This window comes from Triturus cristatus, chromosome 3_2 (assembly GCF_964204655.1).
Source record: "Triturus cristatus chromosome 3_2, aTriCri1.1, whole genome shotgun sequence".
Taxonomy (NCBI): Eukaryota; Metazoa; Chordata; class Amphibia; order Caudata; family Salamandridae; genus Triturus; species Triturus cristatus.
The window spans coordinates 813,662,819-813,680,881 of record NC_140584.1 but is presented as its reverse complement, the minus strand read 5'-3'; the positions used below and the strand labels follow the sequence as shown (position 1 = coordinate 813,680,881).

The following is an 18,063-nucleotide window of genomic DNA, read 5'->3' as shown; positions in this document are numbered from 1 at the left end:
TAAGCTTGGCTCTAAAGATTAGTTCAGATGGTTCGAGACGCAATATTAAGGGTAATGTGTTCCATCTGACGGCTGCAAGGTACCTAAAGGATCTTCCGCCCATCCGTGCTCTAGACACCTTGGGGATAACGAGGAGTCCTGAGCCAGAGAATCTGAGGGAGCGGGACGGTTCATAAGGCGTCAGCAGTCCTGACGCCTTATGAACAATCTAGCATTAGATGCACGACCTGTCCCAGTCTGAGTAATGGGGCAGTTGGAAGGAAGCAAAAAACCCAAGCATGTAAGCAATTCAGAAATAAATGTTATTGAATAAACGACATCACATAATATTTCTGTTCCACTTGCAGCAACCAATGTATAACATGCCAGAACTTGTATTGTTGTTTAAAGTCCATTGATGATATGAAAAGTAATACCATTAAGTGCAAATATGTTGACGGCAATGTTGGCAACAATACTGTGACAGTGTTAACTCTTCTTTTTTCCTGTATTGTTACCATGAAAAGAACAACAAATAAAGTTTTTTTTTTTTTAAGTATTTAGCTGATTGTAACATATGACTGTTTGAAATAGATGTTTTTAAATTTTTTAGAGTGCATCAAAAAATGGAATCTAAAAATACTTTTGATAATTTGTATTGTGGTCTTCTATTAGTTTCTTGAGTTTATGTAGATATGCCAGTTCATTATGTCAGTAGAGTCCTTGGACAGTGTTACACATTTACACTTTATGACAAGTGTCCTATCGCGATCCTGATGACATTTATAAACAAATTGGTCTATAGTCTCTTGGTTCATTAGGTTACTAGAATCCCTCAAAGACATTATTTGACCCAAATGTGGATACCCACTATGTATCCTATAAATATAATTTCAAAAATCTTGCAATTTAAACAAACTGAGTCCAAATGGGATAAAGGGATTTGCACAGAATCACATAATGTATTGGAATAGCCAGGATTACATCTCTTAAATCGCTTTACTGTGTTTGTGACATCTATCTTGTTGTCCTATGATTAGAACGATTTGGCTGAATCATGAACATTTCGCCTTCCAGGCACATATTGTTTGTTGTTTTACAGCTTTGGAGCTCGTTACTTTTAAACCTTGGTCCTGTAATTTAATGGATTTCTCCATTGTTAAAAAAACGAATAAGGTTTTATTATTGTTAGCCTGTTTTTAAAGCACTAGAGTGATTCCCACTCCGGGGGTTTGCTGTTATACGTAATTTAACGTTTTTAGGTCTGGGTTTTGACAGCACAGCAGTCAAACTGACTTATTGCAAACAATATATATAGAGTGGGCTTCAGGTCTGCCCCTTTCAACCACTGGTATTCTGTAACTAGCTTTTTTTAACTATTGGGCTGAAACTTTGCCAGTCACCTCTCAGCTCAGTCCACTGGAGTACCTACTCATCTCTCACCTAATCCTCTTGGCTCTTTGGCTGTATCCTTCCACCTCCACTTGAGAGCTTGCATTGAACTGCTTGAGGGACTACTTTGCAGTTTGCTTCTGTTGACTCCTTCATGTTTGTCTCATTCTAATGTGCTAATGCTCAGGAGCTAAAAGGGCAAATTATATTTCTTAGGGTCCGAGTGAAGCTGGTAGAATGGGTAGTGGACCTACTATCCGGTCGGCTGTATTTTGACTGTGAGGAACAACATCTCACATCTCCTAAAGTGGTATTTGATTTTAGGTTCCTCAGTTTAGATATCAAGAGTTTTAAACCTGTTTTTAACCTCAAATCGACTGGAATGAACATTGTGTTACTTTCTCCACTTTGTTTAGGCTGCCTTTAGCATTATTGGCATTCTTTTAGTTGTTATCTGTAAATGATGACGAAGGGAGGCATTGGCAGCTCACTGTTGTTTTCACAGGCATTTGGCCACTTTTCCGTGCCCTGAGTAAAATATGCCCATAATGCTTATCTGCACCTAAGTGCCTGACGACCTAGAACATTTCCGATAAGACGGAGCAACGGCACTTGCTGCAGAGATGTGAACATGATGGGTTTGCATCTCGGCATGTCAGCTCTGATTTTCTTTCCTTTAAGATGTATTAAATTGGAGAGCTGTTAATTTGAGGAGTTGCCACTTATGATTTACAGCACTTTAAAGCTGTGTTGCTTTAGCTCAAAGCATTTTAATAAATAGGCTATTTGTTTGTAGAATTGAAACAAACTAGGACAGTGCTGGATCTATAAACAAGCGCACAATTTCCACAACCTGGTCTTTCACACAATGCAGGAAAAGCGAATTAAAAAATATGCTTACATAGTCTTAGGGAGCAGGTGATGCCATGTTATTTATTACAAAGGAAAACAGCATTTTTGGTTCCAATAATCAGTCCGTATCAAATAGGTAACAGATTTTGTTAACTTCGCTTATTTTTGCTATATGCAAAGTACATTTGTGTTCGAAGTAGTAGGTGTATAATATTTCCTTTAAGCAATTCAAAAGGTTAATATGGAGGCTGCATTGGTGCCAGTGCCTTCATATTCATAAATAACCCACCAATCCACATAATGGACAATCAATTTCTTCAACCTCTGCAGCCTGTACCATTCCCCTTCAGGCTTTAAGTGTAAAAGGGAATACCCAAAATATTTTACCCCAAAAAAGGTTTAAGAACTGTGCAAAGTACATAATTCAAAAGCAGATGGACAGCTATGGATAAGACAAGGGCAGGGTTTTTCTCTGCGCAATTTGAGTATTTTAAGATGAGAAATGTTCAGCCTAGTGATGCGTATGAAAACCCCTGTGAACTTGCCAGGCAAATATGAGAACAGACACACAACGAGGTACTTGAAAGTGATCCAGTACTACGTAAGATATCTGAAAACTAAGAGGCAAACACAGTGCCATTCAGAAAGAATTGGAGCGGTATAATCTAATTTCCAGGACCCTGAGATGAGGCGGTCAGCAGAATGAAGAATAGCTTTACGAGCGAACCAAGGAGGAAACCCTACTTTTAAAGCACTTCTCTACCCAGAAAGTGACCAAAGAATAACGAAAGGTCTGAAAATCGGAGGCAGGGAGTAACTGAATACTAACTTTAGGAAATACAGTCTATTGTTGTCAGAGTAGACATTAAGAGGTTATATGTGACAAAAAAAAAGTCTTTTGAAAGGTTGAGTTGAAATTACATGCATTCTTCCACTTCCCTGAACCCTAAAAACCCTTACAAGTCTCTAATGCCACCCTTCCCTGAACCGTAAAAGACCTTAAATACCCTTAATCCTACTAATCTCTGAACTCTACAAGCCCCTTTCTACCTCTTAATAGTACCCTTCTAGCTATAAACCCTACAAAACTCTACATCCTCTTTATGTATTTCCCCTGAAGCTCCTCTTATTACCCCTTAATGTTACACTTCTCTGAAACCTAAAAACCTGCCTCATAACGCTACCCTTCTTTGAAAACCTAAAACCCCTTACTCCCTCTTACTGCTATTTTTATCCTTGCTGAACCCTAGAAACCCCTTACTAGTCCTTAACGCTACCCGTCCCTGCTATCCTGTACTGACCCACAAAAAACGAATCCTCCTTAACCTCCTTTCCATTAATCCTAAAAACCTGTACTACTCTTTGCTTTTACCCTTCCCTGAACCCTAAAACCCCCTTACCACCTCTTATAGCTATCAATCCCTGAACCTAACTTCCCCTTGCATTCCCTTATTGCCACCAAACCCTGAACAATACCAAACCCTTTCTACCCCTTAACACTACCCATCCATGAACCCTTTAAAAACTCTTACTACGCCTTAACGCACCCTTGAACCTTAAAAGTACCTAACTGCCATTTAACATAACCAGTCCCAGAACCCTGCCAACCTCTTTCTACCTCTTAATGCTACCCTTCAATGAATACAAACAATCTTAGCTAGTCTCCAATTTCCTTCCCCGCCTCACTCTTCTATTATTTTAATTGATGATATTTTTGACACAACCTTTTTATAGTCTACTTTTTCCCCACAATAAATTTACTGCAAACCCACTGAGAGGGAGGTTTAATGTGTAGCATAAGGATTTCACTGTGCAATAAATTGAAACCATGATATCAATAATAAAGGGTGTTGCCTGGCAAGAATTGATTGAGAAATTACTAACAGAACAGTATTCCAGACAAAACACTTTCAGTTGGGATTGAGTTTCAGGATGTGATGGTACATCCACCTTTCAAAAGCATTTAGACATTCCTTAAGGCAGGTAACATTTACAAAGTATGATGTTTTAAGCTGTAACTGAGTGTTACTGAAGTTGACTGAAGATTTTTGATTGATACTTCTACCTGAAGATTACTCACCTAGGTGCGAATAATTCTCCAGGTAACCGACCTGTCTGGAAAACCTTTCTCTGTAGTTCTCCCTTACGGTAGGTGGTGCTGGTTTCGTGGTAAACCAGAAGTGACATCACTGTGTCGGTGCCGACTCCACATAGTCCCCCCCCCGCCTACCCCACACACACACACACACACACACACACAGTCGGGCCATAGCTCCCATTTTTTTTTTGCACCTTTCCAATCAGTTCCAGTACTCCATTCTCCTCAGAAGGAATCCTAAATAAACAATGTTAGTGCAAAATGTCCCATTCTAAGTAGTCCGTTAAGATTGGTAGGGGCAAATGTCGATTACTGACCCCCAAACCAGGTGTCTGTGGTGCCTAGGTCCTGATCGTGACTAAAAGTCCTGTGAGTCGTGCCAGAATGTGTACCCCCAGGCCATAAAATAGTAGGAAAAATTGGGACCAAGAACAGCATAGACGTGTAGACCTAGGCCCCATATAGGGCCGTTAAGAAAGACGTAGGGTGAATTGCTGTCAGAGAATCAAAGAAGTATAACATCCTGGGGAGTATTATCATTTAGCAATTGCCACCCAGCCCAGTGGGGACAGCTGTCCAAAAGGGTATGGGCTGCTTGATCAATGTGGGTGCCCTTGTAGTTTGCTGTTTATTATGTCATTTTCAGAATAGTATGTGGGTACACCCAGATACTTAAGTGTCATAGTGCCACGCATTCCTTGTTTGTAGCACTCTTGTCCCGTTGTATGTCAGGTATGGGTCACTTGTGGAATAGGTGCAACTTATTCCAATTAACCTTTAGGTTTGGCCAGATATTGTTCCTAACGTCTCCAATGTCTCCCATTAGTTCTGATAGGGATTCACAGCCTTGGCATAAGTAAATTAATGTATCACCTGCATATAAAGAGACGCATGCCTTTATACCCCAGTATTGAGCTCTCACACAGACATTAGGGGTTCCATGGCCTGCACAAATATCAACGGGGATAAGGGACAGCCTTGATGTGTTCCGCGTTGTATAACCAGGCTGTCTGAGATAGTCTGTCCCATTTTGACTTTGGCCGATGGCTGGTTGTAAACTGTCTTTATCCAACAAAGGAAGTTCAGACCTAAACATAGCTCTATGAGCATATCTAGTAATGTATGGCCATCAGTGTGTTGAATGTCTTCTCCGTGTCCAAAGAAATTGCTAGGCAGAGTCCTCAGAGGCTACCTCACCATCACGCATCAAGCTCAGCAGTTGGCGAATATTGAGAAAGGTGATCGTCTCTGGGGTGAACCCATTCTGATCCTTGTGAAACAATGTTCCCATTATGGGCATTAACCTGTTTGCCAGTATCCTGCCAAGCAGTTTATAGTTCATATTAAGGAGGGAAAGGGATTGGTAAGAGGAACATCAGTCGATTCCCCTCCCGGTTTAAGAAATACCCCCTATCAATGCTGGTTTTATGGAATTTGGTAGCCTGCCGGCTGTCCTCGCCTCCTTATACACTCAAAGGAGTTTATATGCCACCTGTGCACTACACATGGCATAAAATTCTTCTGGAAACCTGTCTAACCCAAGCGTTTTATTTCTTGCCTTTTGCCAAATTCCCATATGCATCTCCTCTGCCTGAAGTGGCAACTTCAACTCATTGCATTGCAAAGAATTAAGTTTGGGGTCTGGATTCCAAGGACATAGTCACGTATGTGTTGGGCAGTTTTCAAGTTGGGATTGGTGTCAAGTAGTACTTGGTGAATGCTACTGTATGTCCAGTTCTGAAAGGCGGAGGGGTGGGGTGGGGGGGGGGGGGGGGGGGGGGGGGTTCGCTCCTGTTTCAGTTTCCATAACACAAAGTCCCTTCCCCTCATACCAGGGCCTGTAATTTGTGTATAAAGGTTGGGCTTAGTTGGTCTAAGAAGCTGGAATGATTTGTGTTGGGAGCTTAGGTTGCTAGTAGTATTAGTTATTCTCCATCCAACTGTCCTTCTACCACCACGTATCTACCCTCTTGGTATGATTTACATGTTTCCATGACAAAGCAGACCCTGAGGCTATCCATATCAACACCCCAGGAGGCATATGAATGATGAATGAATAAAACAGTCTTGTATAGCGAAACAGCTTCTCCCTGAGGAGCAGCCCGGCCCTGTAAGCTGGGTTAAGAAAGCAAGTGGCTTAAAGATTGAAAAGAAGGTAGCTTTTTCTCAAATATGTCCACAGTAGGAGTGTGTATATGCGGAGTTGTTTGTGCCATAATCTGTCCCCACCATCTCTTATGGAGCTTGAGCGGTTCCTCTTGCACTAGATGTGTTTCCTGAAAGAATGCAATGTGGATGTGTCTACGTTTGACATGTGTGTGCACTGCATGGCATCATTTAGGGGTCATAGCAAAACACACAAGTGACACTTCACCTGATTCCTGGCTGCACAGCAGAAGTTAAACTTAACGCGTAATTTCACAATGTACATAAATATTCAAAGTTACAACATGTATATTTCTCAGTTCACGTTCAATGATTTATTGAATGATATATCACATTTAAACAAGCAAAAATTGTGATGGTAGATTATAACAAAATCCCATTCATTTTAAAGGATAATGTACAACTATTCTTGAAGTTAGTCTTCAAAATCATTTAGGGGCCGTCATGCCCCGCATATTATCGTTATGATGGTATGGGAAAGTGTATGAGTTCTGTTGGGTTCTGTTAGTTTGTGCCATCATGTGATATTATGTTAGTTTGTATCTCCTTGTGTATAGGCACTGTATTGTTGCCTGGGTGCTCGCACTTTCCCTTGACCCTTCTCAAGTATGTCTTCTGGCTTAGGGTGGTAGGTATGCTTGGTGGAGTTCTGTGGTGTACCGTGAGCAGTAGATCACCCTCATTATTTATATCCCCTACAACAGTTCTTCCCCCGCAGGCATAGTGTATCACTTATACTGTGCCAGTAACAATAGCTAACTGTAAAAAACACATGCTTTAGATCTAGCGTAATACCCAATTTGGTGTGTGGGCGTGTAAAAATCAGGAGAGGGAGGGAAGAGGGAAACGGTGGTCGTGACTCACCCTCCTCTTATACAGTGTCAGAATCAAGAGAGAGTCAACCTCATGTCATCTGAGGTGTACCTCTGGATATAGGGGAAGGATCCCTTCAACAGCCTCTAACGCATTGAATGTTATCCAGTAATGTGCCTCATCACATTCTTCCTGACCCTCTGAGGGACGGGGCGTGTAGTGACCTCTTTCCTTACAAGGGAGCACTTTTAAGGAAAAAGGGTGTGGGATCTATATGAGGAAATCTTTAAAATTGCTTAGGCCGTGCCCAATGGAGAAAGGGTGGCTGGCTATATATTTAATCATTCATACCATGCCACACACATGCACGGTACACTACCGTATTAATCTTTCGTGAAAGTGGGTCCATTTATGTAATGGAAACCTGTCCCCCCTGTAGGGATCTCCTAAGGCAAGTGTGCCCAATAGTCACAGCCCATTTTCCCCAGTTTTTAACCTTGCTAGATAGACCTGTGAATAAATACAGATTTGGACACGCCTACGCAGTTTTAAAGATTACCTCATATGGGTCCCATACCCTTTTCCCTTATAAAGCGCTCCCTTGTAAGGAAAGAGGGTGCAGCATGCCCCAAGAGAGGTCTTTTCCCTATATCCAGTGGGCCCACCCCAGAGTACTTGAGGTTGACTTTCTCCTGTGAGCGCGTCATTTGGCTGAGTGTCCCGTCTCCACTGCAGTCACCTTAATTACTGTCTGCCACCCCTACAGGTGCTCATCACAGTCTTCTCCATCCTCTGAGACTCACTCACTCCTTATTGAGCCATAAAAGTGTCAAAGTTTAGATGTCATATGACGTCGTCTGCCAATATGGTTGTCCAAAGAAGGACTCATTGTGGGGTTCCTTCGGAGGACCCAGATCTGCTGGTATCTAATTCTGAATCCGACCCTGTTCTGACTGTAATGCTATGTTGTATGACTTCCACTACCACTTAGACCCTCACTTTGGCCAGCTGGTCCTTGGTTGGCTGGCTGTGGAATATCTTGCCCCATTGCCTGGTCTGTTTCACGTGTGCCCACCTCCCACCAGGTGATCCTCTGTCAGTCGTGATCTTGGCCGCCTTTGATTGCAGCCATGTCAAAGCTTCCTCCAGGGTTTGGTAGAAATATGTTTTGTCTCCTTCTGTCACTTGCAGCTTAGCGGGGAAAAGGAGAGCATATCTCAGGCCCATGCTTCTCAGCTGCTACTTCACTGCTGTGAAGGAATTGCAATGCTTCTGTACCTCTGCAGTGTACTCTGGGTAGGCAGTTATTGTTGCGTTCTGTTGGTGCTATGACCCTTTAGTGTGGAAAAGTTGCAAGATGAGGTACCTTTTGCGGTAATTGAGGGGTATGGCTATGGCTGGGCACAGGGCAGTGCCTGGCGGAGGCGGGCAGTTATGCAATCGTTGCGCCCGTTCAACAGACAATAAGTTGGGGAGCCTTCTAACAAGAACCGTCTCTGTTAGCAACTTCTCCACAAGAAGTTCCATATTCGGCCCTTCTGCTACTTCCGATATCCCTAGGAATTGAATATTATTCCATCGGGATCGACCTTCAGCATCTTGCATCTGTCGCTGCAGCTTCTTCACCTCTGCTCGTAAGTCTTGCATTTAAGTGTACATCTCTTTAATCTTGGGTCATAGCGGGGTTAGGGTTCATTCCATGTTGTCCACTAGTTTCCATGGCCTGCTCGCAGTAGGTTTACCCAGGGCCGGACTGGGAACCGAAACCGGCTCTGGCAAACTGCTGGCAAACTGCTGGCTGGGGGGGGGGGGGTGAAGAGGGGGGATTGCGGCCGAGCTGTTTTTTAGGACGAGGGGCTGATATTGCTGGGCCCCAGTAACAAAAACGGCCCCCTGGGGGGCAAACCAGGCCCCCACCCTGGCTGCCCACCGGAGAATCACCTGGTGCCTGCTACTACCAGTCCGACCCTAGGTTTACCTCAATAGTGACTAAATTTTTGTTTCCTGTACCATTTTGGTGTCTTGTATCACTTGGAGGAGCCTTTCAAATTGTCCTGTGTGTTTCTCCAGTATGCACTCCAGTGGCTTAGAGGGTTCCCTCGATGATTGCGACATAATCATCTCTGCTATTTCCCTGGATGAAGTAGTTATTGACTTGGGGCCTTTGGGTTTGACCATCACTGGAGGGTATGGGGCACCCGTCGGAGCCAAGATCCACTGTGGCACAGTTTGCAGGTGCTGTCTGTTCTGGTTGTTTTTGATGGGGTTAGTACTGGGTCCATGGGTTCAGACTATTCAGGGATGTTTGCTTGCATGGAATCCCCCTTTTGCTCAGCTCAGATCACTCACCAGGTCCCCTGCCTCTGGTGTTGTAGTTCGGAGAAGGTGGTGGGGTGGGCGAGCTGGCCCACGTCAGTGCGCTTTTAGATGTTCCACATTCTCACCTGGTCTAGTGGTTCATGATCACCTGGGAGGGAGAGTGAAGGTTTTACGTGTCCCCTTACCCTTGTGTGTTTCGACTGGGCTGTGCTGCAGGGAGACAACAATCAGGGGCATGTACCAACTAGTCATGTTGCTGCCACACCTGCCCGTTCACACCGGAGCCTCTACCACCATAATTTAACGTAATTGGGGGCCCGGCCGTGGTTTGTGGGTCATATCTGGGCCCCTGTGCCTTCCCTTGGCTCCAAAATTCCTGTTGATCGTGGGAAATCAGGCAGATCCACAGACCAATTCCAAGTTCTCCGAGGTCCAGAGAGCCCCAGACCGACTGAGTTGGTAGTTTCGGGTTGCTGTTTCTGACCCTTGTGACACTCCTGCTTCCCTAAGGCCTTGTCAGTGTCATTGTTGCAGGCACCGGCCACAGAGAATCTCTAGCCTGCATCCTCAGTTAATCAACTCCTCGTTGCCTCACACGGCCTCACCGCTAACCGCACGTCTGATGCCCCATTGCCCGGAGGCCAGCACCAGTGTGCTAGAAAGCAACAAGTCAATGCTTCCGTTCCAAGACGAGAACTAGCGCAGGAAAGGGCAGCCTTGTTAGTCCATTTTCTAGCCATAATGGCTTTGTGTTAGTACAAAGGACATGCTGACGCATCACACCTGAAAATCCATTAGAGGTGGGCGAGCCAGAAAAAACTAACGTATTTGTTTTGGCTCTAATAGGCCCCTTCCCAGACAACCCTGTAATATGTTCAGCCGCTCGATCGATGATGCGTGCTTTTGCTAAATCAGGCGTAACACTGATTTCCAGAACTGCTCACTTTACCATGAGTACCTTGAAATATAAGCAAACTGCAAGCAGGGGGGGGGATTAAGTCACAAGCCCAGAATCATTGGCTGTTGCGCACATCTTTTAGATACAAACTCGATGCACCAAGGTCGACCGTCTAAGTTTATTTGCGCTGAGACATGACAAATGCACCATAAGTACTGTCCAAACTCACCTCTCGAACCACCGCGGGGTGAACGTCGGGGATACCCATTGCCCCGCCGACCCCCCCAAAACAGAAAACATAAGGAAAACCAGCCGCGGGAACAGGGATACTCACAAACCCTGCCTGCCGCAGCAATTACAAAACGACCACACAAGTACATGACAAAACCTACACATATAAACGTATTGGGGGGTGGGGGGGTGGTGAGAAGCCTTTCAGACAAACATGCATTAGATACCGGCGGCGGGAGCTGGAATACTCACAAATCCCACCCGCCCGCCGCTAGCGAAATACAACCAGTACAACATAACCTTAAGCAGGCAAAATACCTACGAACCCTGCCCGCCACCACAATTCCACAATGTCACCTCTCGAAACTACAGACATCATGGCGCATGCACAAACCGGAGACGAAACGTGTTAGGTGGAGTTGAAGCCAAGAAGGAAAACAACATGCGGGCGAGAGCAGCGGTGGGGAAGGTACTTTATCACAGACCCTGCCCGCCGCTAGCAAAACAAAGAGAGTAGCCACATAAAATGAAGCGCCAAAAATGCACATCAAGGGCGGCCGGACACAATCATTTGGACATGCCCGGCGGTAACAATCAATGCAAGCTAAACATTCAAGTAGAAACGACAAAAAACAAGCATCGAAGTGCATGGAAAGATGTAACAAGCGCTCGGCATGACGTTTTTCCTTCGTACACTTTTCTCTTTTAGAGCCGTCCCAGTTGGACTGGCTCGTCTGACTTCCTTTTGTGTTTAAAAGGTTTCTTATCTTTATGGGCCATGTGTTTGGCCCCATAAAGATTAAAAACCTTTTACGCCAGCAGTAAGTCGGGACAGCCAGTCCAACTGGGACGGCTCTAAAAGAGAAAAGTGTACGTCACTGAAAGCTCTTTTCCAATGGCTGGCCACGTTTAGCAAAAACGGTGACGCCAGCCAATGGAAAAGAGGGGCGGGGCTTAAACCCCACTAGTGAAATCTACCCTAACTCATTAAATCTCGCCAGCAAGACTGCGCATGTCTGCGCAGCCTACGCCAGGCGATACCTAAAAAGAGGTATCTATGAGGATGTTCATACAAGTTTCATTTGTATAGTGATCATTGGTGAAAGTATTTTATTCATGATTGATTGTTTGAAGGATTTGAGATGTTGCATAGCGCCATGCGTTATTATTCATCACTTTAAAATGTCAGACAGAACTACAGGAAGATGGAGTTTTCATATAGCCACAGTAGGTGGTGTAGGGTGAAGGAAAGAAATTAGGCAGATTGCCACAACTGTGTACGTTTGGGGAAGGGCCGGGGGAAGAACATTTGATTGTAATAAAAGATTTTAAAGTCTGAAGCAGGGGGATTATCAAGCTGTCTAACAGACTTTGATGAGTCGGTTCCACTAAAAGGTAACCAGAAGCAAACCGTGTGCTAGCATAGATTTGTTGCAGTGTTGGATGGGGCTATTCTAACGCAGGGAAACGGGAAAAGTAGTACACATGAAGCAAAGAGCTGCAATTTATTTGAGTGGAACCAATGTCAGGTCTTCAAAGTGGATAACGATTTGTACATCAAACTTTAATTGTTCAGAAATATAAGATGCTTTCCGTCTCTTCCTCAAGTATGCTGCAAGTTTGAAGGTGGTATTTCTTTTCTTCTCTAAGTATTACCATGCTTCTTTCGGTGGGGGCGAGCTACTGCTTCTAAAAGAGAATCACGCCAAACAAATATGCTTGTGTTCCTGATCTGTCGTGGTACAGCTGAAAAACTCTGTTTTGGGAAGCAAGTGACTGTGTGCAGGGAGTGACGTGGTGCAGTTTGTGCTGAAACCACCGGCTCCTGATTAAGTACCTTTCTATCCTGGAGCTTGAAAACAAATGCTTTTTAGAAAGTTGCTGTTGGCATTGTTCATGGTTAAACCTTCCACTGAACAACTATGTTAATATCAGTGGCAAATGTTGCCAGCACATTCATCTAACTAAATTTATTTAATAGCAACTACTGTGGTTGGCTGTACTGTGTAGTTTAGCTTCGGACCGAACTCTGAAGCTGATGCAACATATAGTATTTGGACACGATGTACAACTTGTGGTCTGAGATGCTATTCAAATATAACGTCTTTCAGCATAATGAAGACATCTTAAAGCAATTGCCATAGGGTCAAACTGTTCATAACATTGATACATCTATTTTTCTTTATTTCAGGCCAGTCTCGTGGGTTCCACAAAGAGGAGATAATCGTGATTGCCTTGGGATCTGTCTCTGTGTTAGCAATTTTGATTGCGGCTTCTTTTTTTGGATACAGGATGTGTGTAGGTATGAAGTAGAAATAAAGAGAATGTGCTTTCCTCCTGCAGTTATGACAAAAGTGGCGATATTTATTTATTTATCAAGTTTTGTATAGCGTGAACTTGACCTGAAGGTATTAACTGCATGAGTTACATTTGTAAGTATGGATACATAATAACAGTCTGAAAACAAAATGTACAATAGACATCAGGATATACAGGTTTTTTTATTTTATTTATTTTTAAGGTTTTATATAGCGCGAACAAGACCCTTGCGAGTATCGGAGCGCTTTACAAGTCATATGTAGAAAACAATAAAGCACACAGAGATATAGGTGAAACAGCTATACATAGCTTATACACGTACACATAAGCTAGCGCTAAAAAGAAAGGACAACTATGGAGCACAAGAACAGAAAATCGTTGTGGTTTTAGAAGAAGAGTCTTGGCACTCCTGGAGGCTCTGATGCCCGCAGAGAGCATCAATTTCTGAGCTAGGTAGTGCAGGGAATTGTGGTGTAAGGCCTCGTGTGTCATACAAGTGATTTTCGGATGAATTCTAGCTTCAAACGGTAGTCAGTTGAGGGCTCTCAGGTCAGGGGATATGTGAGAGTTTCTCTTTGAACCCGTGATGAGTCTCGCAGCTGAGTTGATAGTGGCTCTTAGTGGGGTTGTCGATGAACTTGGGAGGCCGCATAAGGTTACCTCCCCATATTCCACGCTAGAGATTACTAGGGCTTGAACTGCTTGTTTGAAATCAAAGGCTGGCAGAAAGGGTTTCAGTTTTCGCAGGGTCTTCAAGTGGAAGTTAGCTCCTTTTGTGGAGGCACTTATATGCTTCTGCATCTTTAGGTTGCTGTCAAGTGTTACACCTAGCGATCTCACTGAGTCGACGAGGAGAGGTTGTCCTTTGAGAGCTGTTAAGTGCGACAGCCAATCCAGGATAGTGGGAGTTTTGTTAGGAGGAGCGATTAAGAGGAATTCCGTTTTGAGTTTAGTTTCAAATGGTTTTCGGCCAGCCATGTTTGGGTTTTTTGTAGTGTGGAGTTGAGTGAGTTAATGTCATCAAGTGAGTGGATCTTGATGTAGATTTGGGTGTCAGCATACATATGGAAGTGAATCTTGGCGAGGCTGAGAAGATCGGTAAGAGGTTCCATAAAAGGGTTGAAAAGGGTCGTGAGAGGGAGGAGCCTTGTGGAACTCCCAAAAAATCATTTGACAGAGAGGCAACACTTCAAAGAATAACAATTATACATAACGTTTTAAAATACAAATATACAAGTAGAAAAAATAGGTTCTTTAATTATTGCAGGTTGAACAAGCAGCAGAGAAACAGCCAACGCGTTTCTCTCAACAGCGGGCTTCCTCAGGGCAAAATTCAGAACATGGTTCAATCCAGTCCAGAACCTAACGATTGTCGTAATATCGACTTTGGATCACTTTGCTTATAGGCGACAAGTCTCCTCAAGTGTCCAAATTAATAAGACCGGTCTACGTTTGAAGAGTATCGGCGGGTTCGTGATCTAAGAACTTGGAGTTTCATGGAGTCGCTTATTTAAGAATAACCGATGCTCACTAAATAATTTCACCAATCGAAGTGAATTTCTGTGACTTCACTTGACGTTCGGAGAAAACTTTCTCTTCTATTGCGGTGACTTATCGATGAATTTCCTGTTACATTTATTCTTATTAATTTGGACACTTGAGGAGACTTGTCGCCTATAAGCAAAGTGATCCAAAGTAGATATTACGACAATCGTTCGGTTCTGGACTGGATCGAACGATGTTCTGAATTTTGCCCTGAGGAAGCCCGCTGTTGGGCGAAACGCGTTGGCTGTTTCTCTGCTGCTCGTTCAACCTGCAACAATTAAAGAACCTATTTTTTCTACTTGTATATTTGTATTTTAAAACGTTATGTATAATTGTTATTCTTTGAAGTGTTGCCTCTCTGTCAAATGATTTTTTTGTGGTAAAACGTATATGGTCTTTGGATAGTGGACCTTTGAGGTGGGCAACCTGAACTTTTTGAATTAGTGACACTTTGTGTATAGTAGGGTAGTGCAGCTGTGGCTTTCCCTAACTATCCATTTGCTTCATAAGCCTTGTGGAACTCCTAATGTGACTGGCATGGGGTTGGACAGGGATTGGTTGACCTTGAATCTTTGAAATGTGATACAGTTTTGAGGAAGATATGGTATAAGTGTATATGGTGCTTTATAGAGCTGGAACGTCATCGAGTGCAAAATGTTCCTTGTGGTGTAAGAAAGTAATACATAATAACGGTATGTGTGACGATATTTGAGATACCTACGGGGATATATATATATATATATATATATATATATATATATATATATATATATATATATATAATATCTACTGGCGATCGCCAGTAGATAGTTATAGTTAGGACCGTGTTTCCATAGGAAATCCGCAACATTCTATTTTTAATAACTTGGGCGCCGATTGACGAATCCTCGCGAAATTTTCAAAATAGGTAGGGCGCTCCGCTCCTTCCCTGAAAGTCTGGGGGGGATTCATCAAGCGGGGGCTGAGAAAAAGGGGGGGGTCCCAAAACGCGTTTTCCCCATGCATTTTTCCAAGCTGCAGCCCGAACGGCTGAACAGAATTACTTGAAAATTGGCAGAGAGGTAGTCCTCAGGTCAGGGATGTGCCTTTTGCAGGTCTGGTGTAAATCTGTTCAGTATTTCCTGAGAAAATAGCATTTAAATCAATATATATATCTATAGGCGCGCTCCGAGCGCGTACCGTAAGCTTACCGTACGCGCACGCTGCCGTGCGCGAGTGCGATTCTGATTGGTTGTTAGATCTTAGTAAACATTCGAATCGGTCGAAACCAGGCAGTGTCGGCCGCCATTTTGTCTCTCGCAGTCTGAGGGGGTGAAAAACAAAGGTGGATAACGTGAAAAGGGGGTAGGCTGGACAGTTCCTGACCCCCTAGCCTTGGTCAGGGGGTCCCAGAAGGACCCCCAAGGGCAAAAATGTATTTTAATTTTTTTACGAAAAATCGCGGAGTGCGCGTTGCGTACGCGCACGGTAGAAACGGAAAAATTCCGCGAACTACGTAACGTGGGCGCGCGGTGCGCGAAGCGCACAGTGTGCGCACGGTGAAAAAACTTTACATAAATAAATAAATACATAACTTAGCATTTAAAAAACCGTACAAATTCACTGAAAAAACCATAGGTTTCACACACGTTATAGTTAGGAATTAGCATTTAAAAAACATTGCAAATTCACTTAAAAAAACCATAGGTTTCACACATGTTATAGTTAGCTGGGCATTTCACTCGTGAAAAACCATTGAAATTTCCACGTTATAGTTAGTGCAGGCAACTATAACTCACGCGACCGCAATCCTCTGTTGATGCTAATACTGTATTTAGACACTTATTTACCCATGTCTTCTTCCATTAATTTTTAGCTATACATATATTACAAATATTTTTTTTTCAGAAAAACACATATGTCATCAGTGATGTAATATCTGACGTCATCAGCAGAGGATTGCGGTCGCGTGAGTTATAGTTGCCTGCACTAACTATAACATGGAAATTTCAATGGTTTTTCACGATTGAAATGCCCAGCTAACTATAACATGTGTGAAACCTATGGTTTTTCTAAGTGAATTTGTATATATATATATATGTCAATTTTTAGATAGATACAGCACATATATAAATAGTGCAGTACAGAATTAGCACAGCAGCAAGTGTACAGATTACATGTGGAGTACATAATAGTATATAAGGACATTTTCGACAGTCGGTAGTCTAGACGGACAAAGTAGATATTGAGGTAGCTAAGGAAGGGTGTTGTGGCGGTGAGGTGAGGGGGGGTAGAGGCACAGTTTTCACCGAGGTAGTGCTGTTGAGATATATTTAGAGGTTGTTGGGAGTTAGCCAACCCACCAGTCAGATGGTTTATGGGTATGGTTTTACAATAGATGTAATGCATCATACAGTAATCCCAGTAACAAAAATCGCCGCTTTATATGTTTACCAATTAATATTTTGGACTACAATATCCAATCTAAACGCATATGAGCAATTAATATGCCTTTGCACTAGTCACCATTTTGTTACTATTAGGTGCTTGGTTCTTCTTGGAACACCATGTTATGGAAGTCGTGTATACGCAGGTGATATATCACACCGTCCTTCTTCATGCCAACAGAAAGCATGGCCAGAGTAGTGGGCACAGCAGTTAATGTACAGTTTGACTACAGAATCACACTGTGTATCTCACAATGCCCAAAAGATGCACGCACAAATTACAAGAAATCCAAAATAACAAATAGAGTTCTTCCGGGGGGTAAAAATCTGTAAGAGAAAATTCTCATGTTTGCCGCTAGTACTCTATTACTGCCGGTCTCTTCATGAACATAGTAGACTAGGCTGTGTGTGGGTCATCTATGGGTAATTTGGTAGCACTGGCCCAGAAACTGTATTATAGTGAGGTCAAAATCCGCATGCCACTGAAGGCTGAGTCTGAAAAGCACTGCTATTGGACCATCGGATCACTAAAAACATCTTGTTTTTCAAAACTTCTCGGACTTCATAATTTAGCCCCATTAACGGAGTAATTTCTTGATGGAATTTGGAATGGATTTGTGGAGCACACTCTGTCAGAAACTTTGCTCTGTTTGGCAGTGTTGCCATAGAAATACTGAACTAATTAAAGTAGTATTGTTCTTTTTTTGAAGTCTTCTTTTTATTGCCCACAGGAGACCGTAAGCAAGGGCTACACAGCATTAATATGATGGAGGCAGCAGCATCTGAGCCCTCGCTGGATTTGGACAATTTAAAATTATTGGAGGTAAGAACTCGATCCAAACTTTGGAGACAGACAATAGTTTAAATGTTCAACAAGAGACTAAGAGGGCTTTTACTCAAAACTCAGAACATTAGACGAGGATTTAAGTGAAAGATTTGCACGTTGGGTGACTAGTATGCCTTGATGTAACATGTAGAGCCTGTCGCAAGGTAGTACTGCTGGATGGAAAATTAGAGTACCTCCT

The 18,063-nt window shown here is 43.1% G+C and overlaps 1 protein-coding gene across 3 annotated transcripts in view; it reads left to right on the top strand.

The window, feature by feature from the left end:
• BMPR2 (bone morphogenetic protein receptor type 2) overlaps positions 1–18,063 on the top strand; it is a 626,887-nt gene that overhangs the window by 469,570 nt on the left and 139,254 nt on the right. For all 3 annotated transcript variants that reach the window (XM_085648967.1, XM_085648966.1, XM_085648965.1), the window contains 2 exons: positions 12,940–13,050; positions 17,770–17,861. In XM_085648967.1, the coding sequence (XP_085505093.1) occupies positions 12,940–13,050; positions 17,770–17,861 (203 nt within the window). The remainder of the gene's footprint in view (positions 1–12,939; positions 13,051–17,769; positions 17,862–18,063) is intronic.